This window comes from Miscanthus floridulus, chromosome 3 (assembly GCF_019320115.1).
Source record: "Miscanthus floridulus cultivar M001 chromosome 3, ASM1932011v1, whole genome shotgun sequence".
NCBI classification, from domain to species: Eukaryota; Viridiplantae; Streptophyta; class Magnoliopsida; order Poales; family Poaceae; genus Miscanthus; species Miscanthus floridulus.
In genome coordinates this window covers 62,317,792-62,340,766 of record NC_089582.1, presented here as the reverse complement: position 1 = coordinate 62,340,766, position 22,975 = coordinate 62,317,792, and the positions used below count along the sequence as shown (strand labels likewise).

The following is a 22,975-nucleotide window of genomic DNA, read 5'->3' as shown; positions in this document are numbered from 1 at the left end:
TAGCCGGTTCCGGTTTGACACTTTGTCAAAACATATAATGGACTTTATCGTTGGACTCTTCTCTTCGAGTGGATCAAAAAACATATATAATTGTCTCGTTTGGAGTCTGGAAGAAGAAAATATACTTTATGGGGCACTGATGGTGAAAACAGGTTTAGCCGGCTTCCAAAACAGGTTAAGCTAGGTTTCCTAGAAAAAAACCTGGCTAAGCCGGTTTTGACGTCGGATCTGAGTTGTATTGACGCGTTTTGCTAGGGTTTTCAACCACTTATGTGATAAGACCACCCTCCTTCTAAATATAATATAAGGGGCATGGTCGATTGAAAATGTCCAACGCACACAGTCGATTAAAAATCAATCTACTCCCTCCGTCCACAAAAGAATGCAATTATAGGAACCGCGTTGATCAAACTTGTCCAAGTTTTACCAAGTTTATAGTAAATATTATTAATATTTATGTCTCCAAATAAATTTATTATGAAAATATATTCCATAACTAAACTAACGATTCTTATTTTGTATCATGAATATTAGTACGTTTTCATATAAATTCAGTCAAAGTTCAAATAGCTTGACTTCTCGAAAAACGAGAATTGCATTCTCTCGTAGACAGAGGGAATATTTTACTTCTTTTTCCCATGACCTCCGTGAAGCTTCAAATTGTTGTTTGTCGCTTGATTCGACAATCAAGGATGGCGCCCTAGGCTTGCTGGCAGACCTAGGGCAACCTAGAGATGTTCTTGCCCCGACAAGGTATCTCCCGGACGAGAGCTTCGGTGACTTCTTTGCTAGTTTCCTAGTAAACTAGCCGTTCTTCACCACACAAGCACGATTGATTATCCTTTGGAGGTTTTCTCGTAAACCTCGTCGTTCTTCAACATGTAAGCATGATATCTACTGCCCTCGGCCATTCTCGAGCACAACATGAGAAAACTGGCTAGGATGATCCCCCAAATAGGCTAGGCTAGTTTTGGAAGAATCGTGCCACCTCGGTCTGTTTGGGACATGTGCGATCTAGCACTTGTAGTGTGTGACTGGTCTTCGTGCCAACACACTTTTTGGTAACTCCACTGTTGACAATTGCTTCGGCTCTACTTTGTAGTCGCATCTCTCTACTCTAGCTATATTCTTGATTGATCTATCTTCTTTTGTTCGTCATCACCGTTGCATTTGGCCCAAAAGGCCGATTGCATCTAGTTTTGACCCCTTGTGATCTTGCTTGCTGTTTTGCAACAGCAAGGCAGTCAAATTCGAGATCATGGAGTGCCAAGGTGTTGCATCGCAATACTACTACAACTACCTCGAGGTACAACTTGCAAATACATCATATGATTCTAATAATTATTCTACAAGTCCTGTGAATTCTCATGTTGGTGTTGCTAGTTATAATGCTAGTAGAATATTGCATCGGATAATACTGATGTTGTTTATTGTCTTTGTCATATCTATCATAATTCTAGATATCATGTTCAAAATATGATGTCAACTATGAATTCATCGAGTTTTAATGCTACTAGCAACATACAACATGCATATCCTTATTCATAGACTGCAAATTCGCAATATGTGATTCCACCATGATAACATGTCGATGGATGAGAGAATTGACTATGATGATGATAACTACCCAGCCAATTACTCTCAATTCTCTTATGGTGCATGATATGCTAATAGAGTAGAGGTTCCACTTACAAATTCAACACCGGCTTCCTATGTTACCAATAACTATAGCCAAATCATTGAAAATTCAGCAAGTTTTGGGAGTACTAATGCTCATGATTTGGCTTCATATGTTAGCTGAATTTGGCAAGAAGATCATAATGAGATTATGGCTAGAATTATGCAAGAAGAGAAAGTATTGTTAGCTGACACAACTGGCAAAGAAAAAGTTGGTTCGGATATAAACGAATGTTCAGCTATCAGAACCAAACAACACAATATCCATTCCAAACAAATTTCATCTCAAGAAACAAGTCTAGCTGTAGAAAAACGTGGAAAACACAAGAAATTGGCTAGACTTGACTTTTCAGGACCCAAAGAGGTTGTGTATTTATCTAGTGACTATTGTGTCGTTCATGATCCTCAAATTATAGTCGAACTACATTCGGTTAACAAAGAACACCAAGCAACATTAGATGAAATCCCTGAAGACAAGAAGAGAGTGCCAAAGTGCCAACAACTGGTGGCTTACGATGGTGCTAGAAAAACTGGCTTAACCGGGTTTGAAGACCGGTCTAGCCAGATTTCTATAGAGCAGTATGCAAGTGGCTCTGTTCTCAAAAGATAAAGAGTGATGCCACTCAAATCAAGGACCTACGCTTCTCCTACATGATTGACAAGGTACAACGTACAAGTGTTTTACCAAATTTTGAATCTGCTCATGCTGTTTCAATTGCTATATCTATTAGTGATATTCTTGCTAGTAGTGTTAAAAGACCGATTGAGGAAGGTATTTTCCTTGTTGATAATGAAATAAAATCAGATTGTATCGGCCAACACATTATGCCTTATCTAGAGGCCGATAACAATATTTTTTCAAAGTTAAAGCTTTCTCCAATGTTTACCGTGGATTTTATATCTACATGAGTGGCTTTACTTGTTTTAAATTCAGTTCACACTTATTCCCAAACGAGAAACAAATTATGTACTTATCTAGGGTTCAAAGATTCAAGACTAAGATAAAAAAAACAACTGCAGATGCTGATGTTGGTTTTGTGACCAATCCTAAAACATTTTGCAAGAAAGGCAATCGCGGAGGTGTGACAGAATGGATTGATGTCAAATCTGATTCGTCTATTTGCCTAGCTTTAAAACTGACTCCACAAAAGAATCGGCTATAGAAATCAAAGGGCACCTTTGACTTTACCTTTTGAGATCATGTCTATGATATTTAGCTGGAGAATAATTTTATTAGACTCAGTGATCACAAAGCTCTGTCATCAATTCAAAATCTAGAAGAGCGCATATTGCAAGTGGCATAATTCATTGGAAGTGATCCAATCGGCCATTAATAAAGGACAAGTGAGATTTTCTGAAGCTCAACAAAATGGCCAATTGGATTCAATTGGTCTTGATGGCAAACAAAATTCAAATTGGCTAGCACCAGCTGATTCACTCAAAGCTCAAGGCTCAAATGTCAAAGAGAGATGTGGAGCCCTTAAGTAGAGATGAAGGTGCTATCCAAGAAGTGCAAGTTGAAGATGTTATTAAGGATAGTAAGGTTATCATGACTCCAGAAGATACTAGGGGGTAGGCAAGATCTCTCCAACTGAAGCAAAGATCGGTTGATCCCGTTGAACAGGGTTCAAAACCGGCCTAGCTGGTATTGGTTAGGAAAATCTTCATTCTGGGCAAACTACTCTAGCTCATTCAAGAAAGATGGATAACTACAAAACAAGAGACAATTCCATGTGAGCTATTATAAAAGATACAACTTCCCTATAAGCTACTGAAAAAGTTCATCTTCTCTTTCAACCACTGCTTCAATTTTTCACACCCTTACGTGCCACTGCCGTCAGCTGTGGGGGAAACGGTAGCTAACGGAAGCGTGAAATGTCCCTTTTTGCCCCTCTTACAAGTGGGCCCCACGTGTCAGCCGTCTTCTTCCTCTCTCTCCTTGGCCATGGACGCTGAGGCCGAGCGTGCCAGGAGCTCAGCTGCTCCAGCGCCACCCCGGCCCTTGGCTTAGCGCCGCTATGGGCAGGCCCCACCCGCTCCCCACCCCCGCGCCACCCTCACTCAACGGCGAGGCCTAGGACGGCGAACTCGGCTCTCTCGATCTGCTCAGTTCATTGCCGCCATGGCCGGCCACCGAGCTCGGAGCTGGAGCCGCGTGCGGGCGTACGGTGCTCTTCCGTTCGAGTAGTAGCCGCCGCGGGAGCATCCTAGCCGCTGCTAGTGGATGCCCCAGAGCCGGACCTGCTGGAGCTCAGTTCGTTGCCGCCATGGCCGCAGGAGCATCCTCGCCGATTCGGCCGGCTTGTTCACCGGTGGCGGCGAGGGAGTGGATGGGAGGCCTCGCGGCAGCAGGCTGAGCTCCCAGGTGGCATCAGCCCGGGCGTAGGCGTCCCGTGGCCTGCTGGCCACATGCCAGGCAGCAGCGCGCATGGCCGCACACCGACGAGCAGGCTACGGCGGCAGGCGAGGGTGGAGGGATGGCGCTGGAGAGTCGGCGTGGAACGGGAAGGAAGGTGGTGCGGTCAGCGGGGAGCGAGGAAGTGCCGAGGTGAAGGAACGGCGACGGCGCTGCGAGCTTTGCGGCTATCCATGGTGGACGCGGCCGCGCGCAGAAGCAGCATGGCGAGGGCGAGAGCGAGCGAGAAAGCGAGCAAAAAGGCGAGGCGAGGGGAGCTCGGTATCTCCACACTCAGCGCGAGGAAGGGGCAGGGCACGGTGGAGCGCTCGGCCTCAGCGTCCATGGCCAAGGAGAGAGGAACAAGAAGGCTGACGCGTGGGCCCACCCGTAAGAGGGGCGAAAGGGACATTTCATGCTTCTGTTAGCTGTCGTTTCCCCCCAAAGCGGACCATAGTGTCATGTAAGGGTGGGAAAAGTCGAAGCGGTGGTTGAGAGAGAAGATGAATTTTTTGGGTGGCTTACAGAAAAGTTGCATTTTTTATAATGACTTACAGGGAATTGTCTCACAAAACAAGGATATTGTAGTACATTCTTGTAACATATTCATCAATGTGTTCCGGTGATATTTCATAGTAACACAAACTAGTGTGTTACAGACTTCGGTTGTAACACAAAACACTTTTTTTATAACCATGTGTTATTGACAATAATTATAGTAACACAAAATTAATGTTACAAGCAAAAGTCTACAAAAGTGTACTATGTGGTAACACATAAATGGAACATATAAATGTGTTACAAATATATGCCCTGTAGTAACATAAAATAATATTACAGTCCAAGTGTTACAAAGAAACATATACATGTGGACCTTCCTATTCATAGGTGACACGAACATCGCACCTAGGTGTTGTCTGGCCGTTAGGCAATCACATCGTGGTCATCACATGAGAAGCAAGTAACAATGAGTAGGCGATTAAAAAGGTTAGTTCGATGCCAGAGCCTATTGTCAATTTATTAGGTCCGCAAGATCACAAGAAGAACAAGTACAATAGGGAAGGAAAAAACTGAAAAACAAAAAATGTGAAATTAAATGTGAGTAATATAGATATTTTTGACATTATTGCGCGAACCCACTAACCTACCATTGTATAGGTTGATCAATAATTTCATCGTTTTGGTCCATATGAATAGCACTCAAATTTAAAACACATTGTCATGTAATATTGTTTTCTATGCTCAAAACCTGATTGCAACCTTTTTTTTTGTGGTTTTAAGTCACAAAAAGACTATGCAAAAACAGTCATGTATGGCGGCCACAAAAAAAATAAATCAAATAAGTAATCACCCAAAAAAATTATCTCAATGTTATAAAATGCATAAAAAGACCACAAAAGAAGGCATTTCGGTCTAGCCTTTAAATGGTATTTGAGGCAATATGAAACAAGTGCCATCACAAATGAAATAGGAAATTCGAAAACAACCTCCAACATGTTTTGTGGTAATGTTCAGAATATCGTGAACCATCATATAGAATATTTACATATAGAAATGTGAATTCTCAAGGGTTCGACAATAAAAGAAACATGTGTGCTCTCCAACTTCACGACCATGCATCCATCATACTTTAGCCTTGAACAAGGTGACTAGGGATGCCACATAACATTAGTAACCTGCAATTCTAGAAAAGGAAATAGTCTAAGAATATTTCTATACATTAATTAGAAAAACAATAATAAAGCTTCTAAAGCTCAAGACACTCTACATGGGCATCATATCTTTGCATCGGACCTTTTTCCAATGTAGGCAAACTTAAGAAAACCCTGTACCCCAGCTATGTAGTCATCACTCGGTCTTCTGGATTGCAACGACCTCTTAATAGCACTTAAGTCCATTAGTTCACTAAAAAACAAGAAGTACTATCACCACATCAGATAGTCGACCTGTTCGTTGGTTGATTTCTGGGCTGATAAGCCCGGCTAGTGCTGATTTGTTGTGAGAGGAAAACACTGTTGGCTAGCTGATAAGTCCTGGCTGAAACCAACAAGTGAACAAGCTGAGTGTCGGATATCCATTCCATTTTTTTAATTCGAATCTAGAATACACAAAAATTATGGAAATCAGATTTGGATATGTCCGTTTATTATGCTGAAAAAATGAAATAATTCGGTTTCCCTAAAGTTATTTTAGAATGTATAGGACATCGTTGAATTTATCTTGAAATATTTTATCCCACGCCAAGCTAATTTTATCAGTACATTATTGTTATAAAAAAAATGATATGTACGTGTTTCCCAACTAAAACAGGAATCTTAGCTTCCCTCCTGAAGCTATGACCGAAAGTATTTCCCATTTCCCACCAAATTTTCCCTGAACCCATCTAACCCAAATTTTCTATCAAAAAGTGTGACCGAATTCCAGTTCTTTATTGGCGGACTGTTTCCTCCACTAGAATTGTTCCCATGCAGTTTTTCCACCACGCGCCCCCATCACCGATACATAAGGGATAAGCCAGATAACCGACTTTTTCCTTCGTTATTATTCCTCCTCACAAGGCTCAGCCGGAAGTTTGGATCTCGGGCTCGGCAAGGAGGAGATCAAGCAGAAACTGTTGACTGACTCCGCTGCTCCCACGTGGATCAAGTTGGTCCCTCGGTTGCCCAGCACCGGTAAGCAGTTAGCCTACCGACCGGCACACTAGCTCACTATGGCTAGATAGAAGACAATAGTGAGAACAACTCTCACACACACAACGTATAAGCACCAGCGTTGACCGGAGCTCTCTGCTATAGCTCTGAACCAGAGCCGCTCTAAACCAGAGCTATGTAGTCTGAGTGTGACAACTGAATTTGGTATTACATTGCCCTTTGGATGAAATATAGATAACTCTAGCTGTACCTCTATCAAGTACATAGTTGTTGGCCAACTACCTACACCTGAACCAAGAGTACACCAACTACCTACTCCTAAGATATATGGTACACCAACTGTCTACTCCTAAGGTACAAAGTACACCAACTACTCCTAGCAGTACAAAGCTTACCTCAATACACTACCAAGACATGGCTGATGTAATAGCTACCAACTAATGTATTATGCTACAGTTACACGAACTGGTCGGCAGAGCCGATCAGTCCCCAACTCCCAACAGGGAGTGGTAGGCCGAGCCGACCAGTCTCCAACCATGGAGAAATGGGGAGCAACAGATTATGTCTAACAATTCTTTCCCTAATCCTGCTGTTAGCCTGATGCCTTGACCTCACCCATGACAATCATCTTTCTCAGCTGCATGTACCGTAGGAGTCCGAGTGACTCGGTGAGGATGTCAGCGAGCTGTCTGTTGGTCTCGACAAACTCGATGACGATCTGCTCTCCATCGATGCAGTCTCGGAGGAAGTGGAACTTGATGTCGATGTGCTTGCTCCGGTTATGGAGGACAGGGTTCTTGGCGAGGGCGATGTCGTGCTGGTTGTCCAACATCAGAGCTGGTGGGTGAGCTTCTTCGCCAGTAAGCTCGCCTAGCAGCCGGCGTAGCCAGATAGCCTAGCACGCTGCCGTGGCCGCTGCGACGTACTCCGCCTAACATGTCAACAGCGCCACGATCTTTTGCTTCAGTGACTGCCAAGCAATGGGGGCCTCTCCAAAAAAGACGAGCACGCGGGAGGTGCTCCGTCACCCATCAATGTCGCCCGCCATGTCTGCACCACTGAAGACAGTGAGCTCTGGCACACCTGCCTTTGCCTTGGGGGTGCCTCATTGAAGACTATGAGCCGCAACCCACCCTTGCCGCCACTCTTGGGGAAGATGATCGCTTCATCGAGCATCCCCTTGACGTAGCGCAGCAGTCTCTTGACCGCCGACCAGTGATCCTCACGCGGGTCCTCTATGAACCGGCTGACGTACCTGACCGTGAACGCGATGTCCGACCGAGTATGCGTGAGGTAGCGCAACCCGCTGATGATGCTCCGGTAGCGTGTCGCGTCTACCTTCGCCGCCGTGCTGTGCTTGGACAGCTTCAGCCGCTCTTCCATCGGAGTCACACACGGCTTGCTCTCCGCCATGCCGCCGCGCTTCAGCAGCTTCTCCGTGTAGGCGCGCTGACCCAGGGAGATGCTCTGCTTCCCCTACCTCACCTCGATGCCGAGGTAGTAGGAGAGCGCACCGAGATCGCTCATCTTGAAATGAACCCCCATCTTGCGCTTGAAACCGTCGATGTCCTCTGCTCGCGCTCCGGTGATGATGAAGTCATCCACGTACACGACGCCGACAAACTCCTCCTTCCCCGTCACCGCGTGTAGAGCGCGTGCTCTGTAGCGCAGCGAGTGAACCCAAGCTCGCCCAAGGTGGCGTCAAGCTTGGCGTTCCACGCTCGAGGGGCCTACCGCAGCTCGTAGAGCGCCTTGCGTAGCTTGAGCACCTTGTGCTCAACGCCCTTGATGGCGAAGCCCGGAGCTTGCTTGACAAAGACCGTCTCCACGAGCTCGCTGTTGAGGAACGTAGACTTGATGTCGAGGTGGTGGACGCACCAATCCTTCACTGCTGCCATGGCCAACAGCAAGTGAACGAACTCCATTCGCGCCACTGGAGCAAAGACTTCTTCGAAGTCGATGCCTTATGCTACACGAAGCCGCGGGCGACGAGCCGAGCCTTGTACTTGATAATGGCGCCGCGCTCAACCCGCTTCACCTTGTAGACCCACTTTAGGCCGATCGGCCTATATCCCACCGGTGGATCTACCAGCTCCCATGTGCCATTGTCCTCGATGACCTTCATCTCTTCCAACATCGCTCGTCACCAATTGGCGTCACGTTCAGCCACTGCGAATGTCGGTGGCTCCTCGGCACTAACAAGGAGCAGCTCTGGATCGTCGAGCAGCCGACTTGCTAGGCCTACGGCCCTAGCATTGCCGATAATGTTGTCCACCCTACGGAACTAGACCTCCTCGCCATCATGGAAAGCAACCACGAACTCGTTGATGTCGCTCGGAGGGGAGATGAACTCGATTGGAGGTCCTCGGCCCCCCTGTTTTGCTGGAGTGGTCGGCATTGCTGCCGGACCACTCGACACCACTGTTGGAGTGGTTGGATCCACTGCTGGAGTGGTCGGCACCACTCCTAGAGTGGTCGACTCCACTACTGGAGTGCTCGACACTACTGCTAAAGTGCTCGGCACCCCCTCTGGAGTACTCGGCACCCCTCCTAGAGTGCTCGGCACTGCCCCAGGAGTGCTCGGCTCTATTGCTGGAGTGGTCAGCACCTCCTCTCTAGTGTCTCCACCACCGTAGATGACCAAGCGCTCGACGACGAAGGTGCTGGTGAAGCCACCAGCTTCCCTTATGCCTAGACTGTCCCAGTCCCAAGCCACCTTCTCATCAAACACCACATCTCTAGAGATCACCACCTTGCCTCTCTTGGGATCATAGAGCCGATATGCCTTGGTGCCCTCCTCGTAGCCCATGAGCACCATCGGCGTGCTTCTATCTTCTAGCTTGTCGAGGTGAGGCTTGGTGTTCTTCACATGGCCGATGCAGCCAAATGTCATGAGAAAGGACACATTCGGCTTGTGTCCATGCCAAGCCTCGAACGACATCTTGCCCTTTAGGGCCTTGTTGGGCGCATGGTTGAGGATGAACACCGCCTCTCCCCAAAACTTTGCCGACAAGCCTTTGGCCTTCATCATGGATCGAGCCATGCCAACCACCGTCTGGTTCCACCGCTCCACCACACCTTTTGTATGGTGAGTACGGCGCGGTGTGGTGTCGCACCATGCCCTGATCCACGTAGTATGCAGCGAATTCCACCAAAGTGAATTCACCGCCATGATTAGTCTGTAGCACGCGCAGCTTCTTGCCGCTCTCCGCCTCCGCGCGCGCCTTGAACTTCTTGACCCTTCCACCGCCTCGGTCTTGCTGGTCAGAAGGTATAGCCACATGTACCGGCTGTAGTCATCCACCAGCAAGATAAAGTATTTGCGCCCGCAGAGGTCACCATGGACCAGCTCAAGGGCGTCTGTCGTGCAGTACTTCACCGTCTTTGGGAATGGCAGCCATCTTTGCTTCCTGGCCAAGCAGTTGTCACAGCTCGCCTACGTGCTCGATGTGAGGCAGCCCAGTAACCATCTTCTCCAGCCGACCAAGAGCATCGAAGCTGAGATGTCCATACCAGGCATGCCACAACCACGGCTCCTCCATGCACCATGTAGCCAAGCAGATGGGCTGCTCCACCTTTAGGTCAAGCAGGTACAACTAGTTTTAGGACCTCTTCACCTTAGCAAGAGGCCGCTGCTTCCAATCCCTGATCCTGAGGACGCCGTCCTTGATCAGTACCTCGCTGCAGCGCTCATCTAGCTGGCCAATGCTGATGATGCTTGAACATAGCTGTGGGATGTAATATACATCCATTAGCACGTGGTTCTCGCCGTTCGGGCACCAAAAGATGATGGTGCTGCGCCCTCGGATCGCCACCCTTGAGCCATCACCGAACTTCACCATGCCGGTCACATTGCCATTGAGCTCAGAGAAGGCTTCATTGGAGCCCGTCATGTGGTTGCTGGCGCCAGAGTCTAGGTACCACCGTTGCTCCTGCTCGCCACCCACATGTCTGAGGTGGACTTGGGCATGCGATTCATTGAGGTTGACAGCATTCAGAGCCTTCCTAGGCCCTTCCACCGTCATCACCTCTCCCTTCTCGTCTGCCTCAACATCGTGCAGTGCATAGAACATCGCCATCAGGACAGTTGCGTCGTCATCATCATCAGCCTACGCCAGATGAGCCTCAACCTTCCTCTCCTGCTTGCGATTTGGGCACTCCTTTGCCCAATGGCCCATCTTCCCACAGCGCCGACAGGCGTTGGGGTCAACCTTCTTCTTCTTCTTCTCCGAAGAAGCCTTGCCACGGCGCTTGCCATCGCCACCGCGGCTGGAGGAGGCTTCCCCGGACTTCCTCTCCTTCATCTGGGCAGCCAACTCCTCCTCTGTCAGCAGCAGCTTGCCGCTGTCCATCGTTGCTATCGCCTGCTCCAAGCGCTCGTCCACCGCCCGTAACCGACCAGTCACATCCTCAATGGTGAGGGTGGACAGATCCAACATCGTCTCTATGGAGAGAGCGATCTAGATGTACTTAGCCGACATAGAGTGGAGGTACTTAGAGACCGTCTCCTCTTCGTCGATGGTGATGCCATGGCTCCTCAGCTTGCTGATGAGTGTTTACAGGCAGAGGGAGAAGTCCTCCACCGATTCACCATCCTTGAACTTGAGGTTGGCGTACTCCTGCTTCAGCAGCTGGGCCGTCGCCTTCTTTGCGCGGTCGAAACCAACGCGCATCGCCGCAATAGCGTCCCACGCCTCCTTAGTAGAATTCATCGCCCCCAACGGCTCCTTGTACTCCAGTGGCATAGCAGCGAGGATAGCCTCCAACGCTGACATGTCGTCTTCTTCGTTGTCGGTGCCCTTATCAACAGTATTCCAGAGCCGTCGGGCTCTGAGCTTGACCTTCATGGTCACTGCCCACTCGCCATAGTTGGTGCTTGAGTCAGCGTCGGCAAACTGGTGCCGCTGACCTCCCACACCGTGCGCACAATGACCTCCTGTCGTGGCTAGGCCACCACAGTAGCACCGCTGCTGTCGCCCATTTCCAAACTGTCCGTTATCGCCAGTGGTTAGTCCGGCGACGACGCTTGTACGGTTCTGATACCACTTATTGGTCCCTCGGCTGCCCAACACCGGTAAGCAGCTAGCCTACTGATCGGCACACTCGCTCACTATGGTTAGAGGTAGAAGATAATAGTGAGAACAGCTCTCTCACACACACACACTGCACAAGCACCAGCGTTGGCCGGAGCTCGCCACTATAGCTCTGAACTAGAGCAGCTCTAAACCAGAGCTCTGTAGCCTAAGTGTGGCAACTGAACTTGGTATTCCATTGCCCTTTGGATGGAATATATACAATTCTAGCTGTACCTCTACCAGGTATATAGTTGTTGGCCAACTAACTACTTCTGAACCAAGAGTACACCAACTACCTACTCCTAAAGTACAGGGTACACCAACTACCTACTCCTAAGGTACATAGTACACCAACTATTCCTAGCAGTACAAAGCTTACCTCAGTCTACTACCAAGACATGGCTGATGTAATAACTACCAACTAATGTACTATGCTACAGTTACAGGAACTGGTCGGCAGAGCCGATCAGTCCCCAACTCCCAACAGGGAGTGGTCGGCCGAGCCGACCAGTCTCCAACCAAGGAGAAATGGAGAGCAGCAGATTATGTCTAACAGATCACTGGTTGAAGGTACACCGTCAACTCCGGATCTGATGATGCTATTCGATCACAATGGATTCAAGTTTATGTCGCATGCATCTGAACCCTAGAACAACCCCTTATCCTTCTCTAGTTTATTCTGATTTAAGTGTGGTGTAACAACAGTTTCTACCGAGTACCGATGAATCTACTTTCATTTGATCCAGCGCAGTCTCTTGATGACAACATCGAGTGTCAAACTATACATCTATATCACAAAGGGAGTTCCTCTCATGAAGGCCCAGCGGAGACCGTTGGCGGCAGCAGCGAGGACCAAACGCTTCTTCCGTCGTGCCGGCGCTGGCATCTGTGAAGTGATCGGGAACGCCCATCCCATGGTGGTGGCCGATGCACCACACGAGAACTGCTGCCCTGCTGCGATCACATTGCTGAACTGAACTGACTCTCCTTGTGTAAATGTATTCTACCCTCGCTTCTTCATTCATTTATTTTTCTCTCTAATCTTGCATGCTTACATCATCTTGTCTTGGTTTCCTTTACAAGGATTTCCACGGCTGCAGCATTATTCCGGTGATAACGCCGTGCCACTCAGTGTCTGTGAAAATGCCAAACCGCTGAAACTTACAGACAGACAGGTAAATTATGTGGCTGTCTATACTTTTAGTTCGAGTGGTTCATTGCTTCACACTGAAAGATGCATAAAACAGAAAGGTTTCTGTTGGTGCCTAAATATGATTATTTAATCATGCATGCTATATGGTGTGTACATTTTCGTTGTAAGAAAAACTTAATGACACCTTGCCCTCAATGTATCAAGCAGTCTTGGGGGTTTCTCTGATGGTCGCCCATGGCATTGTATTTGGTATGATCTTTCTCATGAAAAAAATCAAGGCATGAATCTAAAATCTGAGAGAATTTTGATCAACTCACCATATGATGAGCACTGCTGCATCGCACCTACATGTATAAAATCATGTACAGATGGAGTTCTTATGCCAAGGTGTGTTCATGGAAAATCATTTCTTCACTGATTTAACCATTTCTCTGAAAACTCTGTTCTTTGCTTCTCTTCTATACAAAAGCACTTGAAGTGGAGGAAGGCCTCCATCTCACAAATTTGTCTGGTATTTAGTGTGCAAGATGGATGCTTTTATGATAAGTTACTACTACTTACTAGCAGTGAATTATGTACAAATGTTGGTGAAATAGATCATTTAACTGGATGTGCAGTTAAAGAATAGCTTGTGCTACAAATGCTCTGAATAAAGCCATCTTTCCAAGCCCAAAATTGCAGTCTTCATGTTAGACCATGGATATCCCTTATTTCTATCGTTTTACCCTGTATTTTTCTGTTGAAATATGCACCTACAAACAATTAGTGCATGTTGCTTTCCTTCTGCAATCACATGAGCTTTAACAAATGAAAAGGATCCATGTTAGTTGCAGCAGACATGCTGCTGGCCGTTAATTTCTGTCGCATTAAACAGCAGTGGATAAGTGGATTCCATCCAAGTCTGGCGGGTGTTCTTTTTTCAATCTAAGTTTCTGTTTGTTTAGATCTCACTTGTCGTAGAAAATGACTTCACCTCACTTTCTACCATGGGTCACGTCGGGAATTTTTTTATTTCACCTTGGGTACTACATATCTTGTCTGCTCCCGTTGCAACACACGGGCAATCATCTAGTGACATTATAAATATGCACTTTAGTCTAATTGTTATTATTATGTTATACTTAATTTTTATTTGTGAATTATCCTATGCTTTATTCTTATTTTTCTATTAGTGATAAATTTTATTTAGATCGTGTTACTATGGCGGTGGATATTTGGACCATAAATCTTGGATGTGATGGGGCAGCTGAAGGACATAAACATGTGCAAATGAAAATGGATAGAGATGAGATATGCAGGTTGAAATGATTAATGGTTGAATTCCTACATCGATGTGTACAGAGAAAGGAAGAAGCATCAACGGAATTTATGAATCCTAGCTAGTTCTTTAATTTTTCTTTCCAGTATGGACTAGGTGTGTTTGCTCTCTAGAGCCATATCATTATGTACATGTACTATGATTTGATCTGAACAAGCACTACGTTTAAAATCATCCTATGATATTTGGATATTACTATGATTATTGAAATTAGTGGTTTATGTGATTTTGCAATGTATCATGTTTGTGTGATTCTATAATAATCTGTGTGGCACATGTATAGATGAAATAAATATTTATTTCATAATCTGAATGTGTTACAATAGATATAAACAAGTGTTACAAACCATTTCCTTTGTTCCATACTCTGTCCTCTACCACAATGTAGAAGTGTTAGTAGAACAAAAACAAGTGTTATAACAGACAATCATTGTAACATTAGGCAAATGTTCCGATAGATTACTAAATATGTTACAAACTATGTATTCTACCAGAATGTAAAGTGTTACTAGAGAAAAAAATTGTTACAATAAAAATCATTGTAACACTACACAAATATTCCTATAGACAGGTAAATGTGTTACAATAAACCAGTCTTTAGTAACATGGCCAATTGGAACATAGAAAAAAGGGAATATTGTGTTCTTGCCCCTACTTTGATGTCCAATTATGATTTTACCCTCGTTTTTGTCATCGTTGTGATTTTACCTCTGCTTTGTAACTACTAAGGCTCAGTTTACCCTTACTTTTAACTCTGTTAGTTGTATCTAGAATAAAAAAAAATTAAAAAACAACAAAACCCTTCACAGTAAGACCAAAGAACAACAATACCCCTTATCCACTTATACCCTCACCAATCCCCCATCCTCTACCGTATCCTCTCTATCTCTCTCATTCTCCTCACGTCAATCCTCTGAAACCCTAGCAACGGCGTGGATGTGGGGTGCGGCTGGGCGGCTCCTTGCGCCGCGCGATGAGGGCATGGGCGTGGCCCCGAGCGGCCAGGCCCCGTTCGTTGGGCGGGCAGGCGCCTGGGCGTCGAGCGGCCAGGGCCTAGCGGCTGAGCGTGGGGTGCGGCTGAGCGTGCCTCGGTGTCGCCGGCAGGCAATGCCGGTGGTCGTGGCCGCCGGCCGTCCCCCTCTCTCTCTCCATGTGGCCTCCTGCACGCTATCCGTGCGGCTCCGCTTCGATCCGTCCACTTGTTGGTTTGCTCTCTCTGTCTCTCTCTAACGCTTTCTCTCTCTCCCTCCTTACTCTATGCAGTGAATCTGCCATGTGCGGTGGCAATGCTCTGCGATTTGGACGCAATCCAAGAGGCCAAGGTCAATTTGACCCTACATCTATTGTTCTACCACTTTTCTCTTACCAATCTACATGGGTACTGCCTTACTGCAGATTTTTTGGCACTGCGTACCATGTCATCTGCTCGGTTCGCTTGGATCTTGAGCCTACCTAAGTGTTGTGCCATATATCTGAGGACATGACCAGGTCAATGATATTTGTTTGATTTGTTATTACACTGCGTGCTCATGATTTTTTGTGGCCATATTTGAGGACATCACCATGTCAATGATATTTGTTTCGTTTCTTAGTGCTCTGCGGCGCTCGTGATTTCGGTCATGTGCAATGATGAGTACTCTTTCCTCTTGCTGTTAGATTAATTTGAGGGAATGGGGTAGTGGTGTGATGAGTACACAATCAATGTTTAATGTTTGATGCAGTGATCATGAGATACCGTTCCACAGTTTACACCTCTTTCTTTTTTTTAAGATAACTGAGGCAATGCTCATGAGCTATGATGATTCTTCCTTTCACACCAATCCACTGTGTTCATAACTGAGGCAATGATAATGAGCAATGTTGATTTTGTTTTTCCCATCTCCTTCTACCTGTTGAATGATAACCGAAGCGACGGTCAATTGGTTGGTTCTATTTTTGGAATGGTTCCTTTTACATCTCTCTACTATGTTGACAGCTGACACAGTGACCATGAACGATGCTGATTCTATTTTTTGCAGCTCTTTCTGCCTCTGCCATGATAACTGAGGCAATGGTCAGTTGGTTGCTTCGATTTTTTCTGTCTCTCTACCTATTCTATTTTGTGTACTTTGGAGCCTTTCTGCTTCTTCCATGATAGCTGAGGCAATGGTCAGTTGGTTGGTTCGATTTTTTTTGCCTCTCTTTACCTATTCTGTTTTGTGCACTCTGGAGCCAACAATGGGAGCAACTGTTTATTGGGATTGCCTCTTAATTATGAAATTTGGCATAGTGCTGTGCAGAGACAATAGACAGCGAGGCAAGAAGGAATCCTACCTCCTGTCCAGTACAGATCAGTGCAGTGATCCTGCACTGTTAGTCTTGGATGGAACGGTACATGTTTTTTTTGGCTAATGTGGATGCCCTCTGCCCGTGGGAGCCCGAACTGAAATGTAGACCTTCTGATGTCATTGCGTTTTCTCCCTTTACCTAATCTGATCATTGCCTTTGGTTTTGCGCTCAGCCTTGCTTATGATCATTGCCTGTGATGTTAATAACACATAATTGTGCAATCTACGCTTCTGCTTATTGCCTGTCAAGTGATAGACATGTCTCTCATTCCAGCTGGGCTTCGCATGGGACAAAATATCTCCTTGCCTTCTCAAAGATTACATTGTTGGTTCTGAGCACATGCCCTATTCCCAGAGATTACATCATCAAAAACTTTGTTTGCTTGCGATCGCTTTTGGTTCTCCTGTTCCTTTAAGTTTTAGATACAATTGTGTGCACTACCAATATGTCTTCGGTTTTTCCTTTCAGTGTTGCCATGATGTTTTAGCCCTGTGTCTTCATGCCACACTTCAGTGTTGAGCTTAATGGGACTTGCTGTTGTCATTTTCAGGTAATGCATGTCCTTACATAGGAAGTTCATTTGACAATGTGGTCGATAGGTGTACCTTAGTTTCTTCATGCTTTCTTCCTACGCTCCAGTGCTCTCTGCGGAGAAGGCCTACAACGAGCAGCTGTCCGTGGCTAAAATCACCAACAGCGCCTTCGAGCCATCCTCCATGATGGCCAAGTGTGACCCTCGCCATGGCAAGTACATGGCCTGCTGCCTAATGTACCGTGGTGATGTTGTCCCCAAGGATGTGAACGCTGCTGTGGCCACCATCAAGACCAAGCGCACAATCCAGTTCGTGGACTGGTGCTTGACTGGCTTCAAGTGCGGCATCAACTACCAGCCTTCCAGCGTGGTGCCCGATGGTGACCTGGCCAAGGTGCAGCGTGCCGTGTGCATGATGGGGGACCAAAATCATGGCGACAGGGTAGAACCTTGCCTACTCAAGTTGTTGACATGCATAGCTTTGACCTGCTGCAGCTAGTTAATTTCATAGCTGAGCACTACATGTGGGCTAGAACAGAAGGAACAGAAGGGGCTGGAACAGAAGGAAGAGGAAGAGGAGGGAGGTTGGCTGCATTGTTAGGAATAGATGCATGAATGTGATGTATGACACTGAACATGTAATATCTCACTATTAGCTACTGCTTTTATTGGACTTGTATGTTGGATGAGGCTTGGTGCTGTATGGATACTTTCGCTACACTTTCACTTGATGTGATATTATATATCTATATTTGCATGCTGTGTGGAATCTTATGTAACAAGTTGTGCAATGATGTTGCCAATTTTTTTTTAAAAATAGGGGTAAAATCACAATGTATTCAGATAAGTAGGGGCAATTTCATATGGGCAAACTTGTCCTTACTGAGCCCATTTGACACCATTACCTGCTGTTCATGGAATAGGGGTAAACTTAAGTTTTGTTTTAAAAAAACAGGGGTAAAATCACAACGATGACAAAAGCAGGGGTAAAATCACAACTGGATGTCAAAGTAGGGGCAAGAACGCAATAGCCCCTAGAAAAAATGTGTTACTAAGAGAGCTAGCAACACTTTTTCCAACCTATAGTAACACAAGTTGATGTTACTATATCCCATGTGCTGTAGTAGTTAATCAATCATAAGTGGTTGGTAAGCTATCGCAATCTACATATGACTGATTGAGCTCTTGCCAATCGTGTCTAGAGGAGCAGCAGCCGAAACAGGCCCAGGATCAGAGAGATCCTCCTATGATACATGTCTATCAAGATGGGGAGAAAAAGGAGAGATGTTCATAGAGCTGACAAAGGTAAAGGACATGACAAGTACAAGAGTAAAAGGCCGAAGCTTAGTTTCAATGAACTTCTAGCTAAATATAAGAAGGAAGGCGAAGCAAATATCGCCAAGAAAGGTCTAATCATTAGGATTGCCTCTAAAGCGCAAGTGTCAAAAGTGGAATTGGCAAGAGAATAGATCTTACACGGCAGCAATATATTCTCCTTTAGAGTGGCCTATTCCTATGTCATATGGATCACAACCCACAAGTTTTCATCTGTACTCATCTTGGGGCTGGTTTGATCAAGAGGCACATGTTCCACCATATTTAAGGCCATATTACATAGAGTATGAAACTCCTAGATACTCAGAGATATCATCATCTTGTAAAGGTTGTTTTGATCAAAATTGGTCTGGAGCTCAGCATAAGAAGAAAATGGTAAAACAATTTCACCTTGTGAAATAAGATGGTCACAACTTGTAAGGACAAAAGTTTAGATCTGAATGCAACTATTGAAAAACCAATTACATGGTTGAAAAATCCAACTATTGATGACAAAGACATAGGAAAATCACGTGTTGATATGCTAGATGCCAAATGTGAACCAAAGAAGTGGCAAGAAAATAAGTTGCAAAAGCTTGGTGTATAAAAGCTAAAAGAAAAGGGCTTAGTGTTGGTTCCTAAAAGGAGTGTTCAAACTTAGAAGGATGATGCTCAAACAAGTAGAAGCAAAGGAAAGAAGAAGATGCAATAAACAATTGCCAAGCTAGAGGTTTGCACCCAATCATCAAGATTATTGGTCAAGATATCATCCATACTCTCTGCCTACACCTATGTCATGGAATCATCCCTTGGCTCTTTATTTGGATCCTTGGTATGGGTCTTTATATTATAGAGGGTTGCCAAATCATTTTGCTTACCGATGACTTTCTAATCAAGAGCCAAAATATTTTATTTTGGCTATACATACTCTTGTGGATGAGTTCATATGGACGATACTTTGCTATCATCCTTAGTGTAAAAATATAGCCAATGAATACTTGCAACCATCTTATTATTAGAAGGGCTCCATTGAGTTTACTTTGATGAATTTAAGGCCCCAGGGGTAGGGTATATGCATTTTGAAGAAATTTGCCTCATGGATGTGACAATTTGATTAATTGGCTTGCAAAGAAGGCCAAGGTGTTGGAATATTCATTATTTCTCACAATGGTATTGTTTGAGGCATCAAGCCAATTAAACTGCTTTTGCACCAACAATGAAGCCAAATGTGAAGTTACACTACTACAGAAAGCTCATCACTGCCAGTTCGTAACCCCTCATCGCCGCTGATTTTTGCCCTCAACGGTGAAATATCAACGACGATGGACATGGTCTTCACCGCTAGTTCACAACCAGCTGTGACAGTATACTATCAGTGCCGGTTCAGAGTTCAGTCCAGCTATGATAATGGCATGATCATCGCCAGGTCACAGTATAATCTAGTATTGATGACCCTATAGTCGTCGTCGATTTACATAGTGATCCGACAGTGATGGTCATTTAATCATCGCTGGTGCAGACATCAACACCTGTAGTGTTCTTCACCACCGATCAATGATGCAGTCTAGCGGTGACTAGCATTTGAGCACCACTGGTCAGTGGTCAATCCAGTGATGATGAGCAATTGATCAACAACAGTTCAATCATAATTGTTGGTGATCACTACTACATCACTGTTGGTAGTTTGAGCCAGTGTCAATGACCTTCATTGACAGAATGATATTGCATCCGAGTTTTCATAATATATTAATTGATTAAGATGTACCTTAATAGCTTAACAAACACATCATACATATATAATTATCAAGTCCATACATCATGCCCAGCAACAAGTTTAGTTTTTACAATAGCAATCCACGCTAACATAGAATGTGTGTGAGCTGATGTACTACTACAGAAGTTGCCCCTTGATTGCATAATAAGGCGTTGATCTCTACACGAACTTACAAGGATTATAAGCGGGCCCTCACCATCCTAAACTTCCAAGATGGTACTAAACCCAGCAACCACAACCACACATGCCACATGGTACACATGGGCCAATAACACTACTACAGGCTCTAACAGGTTGGGGTGTTACATGCGCACAAGCACAAAGTGGTAAGAGGTATGCAAACCTCAGTAAACACTATGCCTAAACCTAGAGCAAGCATAAAAGCGGTGGTCTAACTAGCCTAAGCACCTTACAAAGTACTATGCTAATCACCTAATCTTTCCTTAAGCACTTATTGTAGCTAGAGCACTTGGAATGGTGTCACAACACCCCTCTATCTTCAGCACACATCTAAAAGAGCTTGCCATGGGCATATTTATAGCCCCCATAAAGTAACTAGCCATTGGGCAGCTGCAGCATTTTGTTGCAGTAGCATAAAAAAGGTCTGGTTTACCCACCAGAGAAAGTCGGCGATGCCATGTGTACTAGCTGTTTTTAAACTGATCGTTGCCAACCGTTGGACACTATTCATACCAATTTCTCCGATGCAGATCACCGGACAAATCTAGTGCCCAAATTTCATCTCTGGTACCTCTCTAGTAGTGACATATCCTTTCAGTGCTCGTCCTTCTGTTCACATTAGAGTTTCCCATGAGTTCAACTCCCTTGTTTGAATAGCGGCGCCTCATACCCCGATGTTGGCTCTGAAATGCACCAGAGTTCTTCGGTGGGGTATGAAACCCTAGTTTTTGCTCTGACTAACCGCATTCTCCTGTGCTCCAGTTGGGCAGGCACTGGATAATTCTGATGCTGCTATTTCAGCAGCATTTGACTTGTTTTCTTCGCATCTAGGCTGGTTCCACTTGGACTTCATACATATGTCCTAGAATTTTCAAAGAATCTTCTAATCGATTGCTTGAGGTGTTGATCATGTCGATTTTCACATAGCCTAAGTCCACGTCCACCTTGCATCCATTGAATTATACCTTGGATACTAGCAAACGTTATTAGTCCAAATGGTTATGTTGTTCATCAAACACCAAAATCAACTTAATGGCCCAAGTCAGATGCCATTTTCCTTACATAAGTGTTGAGCACCATATTCAGTTTGATTGTTCCCCACTGTAGGCTTACCTTAAGTTGTTGGTATCCTATAACATGGGATAAGATTGAATTCTCAAAATTGTGATTCTAGAAGTACAAATATTTCTCTGAATGTGCACAAAAGCATATGTGAAAACAAGTTGCACAATTGTGATGGTGTATCGTAAGATTAAGAATGTATTTTTCCAAGATATAGATGGTGCACTATAGTGATTGAGTTCATCAATGCTTAATTGACCATTTCAATTGTTTCATCTTGGTGTATTGTTTTATTGAAGAATGGTTTTAAGATACATATTATCTCCCATCAAGCACTTTCTAGTAAGCACAAGTTATTGCCCTAGAGTGGTTTACTATAGATGATAGGTCCAATGGTGCTTAATTGACCATTGTTATTTTTCATCTTGGTATACTATGCTATTGAGAATGGATTAATAATCAAAATACAAAGCCTTTCGATCAAGGGGAAGAATATTAGAATTGATCTCAGGCTCAATCAAAAGTATCGAGGCCTAAGAGCTTAGGCCTACTTGGTTCCCTGATCTAGGGTACAATGTAACATTTTGATGGCTTGGTCCCAAGTCACTCAAAGTCTATAAGTTAGTAAGATTCGTTCTCCCCAAGTGAGGTGAATTAGTCCTAAACCCACTAATCAAGGTCTGCTCAAGAGTGGCTTAAAGACCTATGTCAGTCGCCGGCCAACAGGTAGTGTCGGCGTTTTCCATCTCCTCCCACACAACACACTGGTGAATGCTTGCTTCCCGAATAGGCATGGGGACGTTAGCGGCCGTATATATGTGCATATTCGTGTTTTACAGGTCAGTGATTAATAAAGTGTTAAGTGATCAATTAGGTGTTTATGTATTAGGCTAAATAATATTTTGATTAAGCATTAAGTCTAACATTTTACTGTACATGATAAGACTCATATTGATTTGATATTCCATTACAACCGTTTGTTCATGCGCGATATTCATTTCTTTAACCCGGTTGAATTACAAGGGGGGTTCAATAACATTATCCTAAATAAAGTTATAATAAGTTTTGGTCAAAGTTCCATCTCAACGACCACAAAGTTTTTCTTTTGGTACAGTTTCTTATTGTCCAATAGAAGTTGCAGCATATCCAGATGCAGACTTAGATTCTGTAAAAAGAAAGGAAAGAATATACAAGCGTTTATATTAGTTGTTCAATATAATGCTTTTTACGCAATAACACCATACTGAAGTTTATTCTGAACACCTGCTAGATGTTGTACAAACAAAACTTATACAAGCACCACATATGCATGACACACTTACACAACCTTGTAGCATACTGTGGTTATGGTATCCACGGCTATTATTTTAAGGTCAACAATTCTGACGCTCACTTTAAAAGCACAACCATTCAAATAGACGATCAAAACAAAAACACAACCACGTAGATACGAAAATATGTTCTGGCATAATGAAGTGAAGATGATGATGTTGGTGACAGAAAACAATCGAAGGAC

General features: G+C 44.7%; 1 protein-coding gene across 1 annotated transcript; it reads left to right on the top strand.

The window, feature by feature from the left end:
- The first annotated feature begins 17,214 nt into the window (after positions 1–17,214).
- LOC136543814 (tubulin alpha-1 chain-like) lies at positions 17,215–17,744 on the top strand. Its single transcript, XM_066536158.1, has 2 exons — positions 17,215–17,523; positions 17,625–17,744. The coding sequence occupies exons 1-2, from the start codon at positions 17,215–17,217 to the stop codon at positions 17,742–17,744; spliced, it is 429 nt and encodes a 142-aa protein (XP_066392255.1).
- The last annotated feature ends 5,231 nt before the right edge of the window (positions 17,745–22,975 follow it).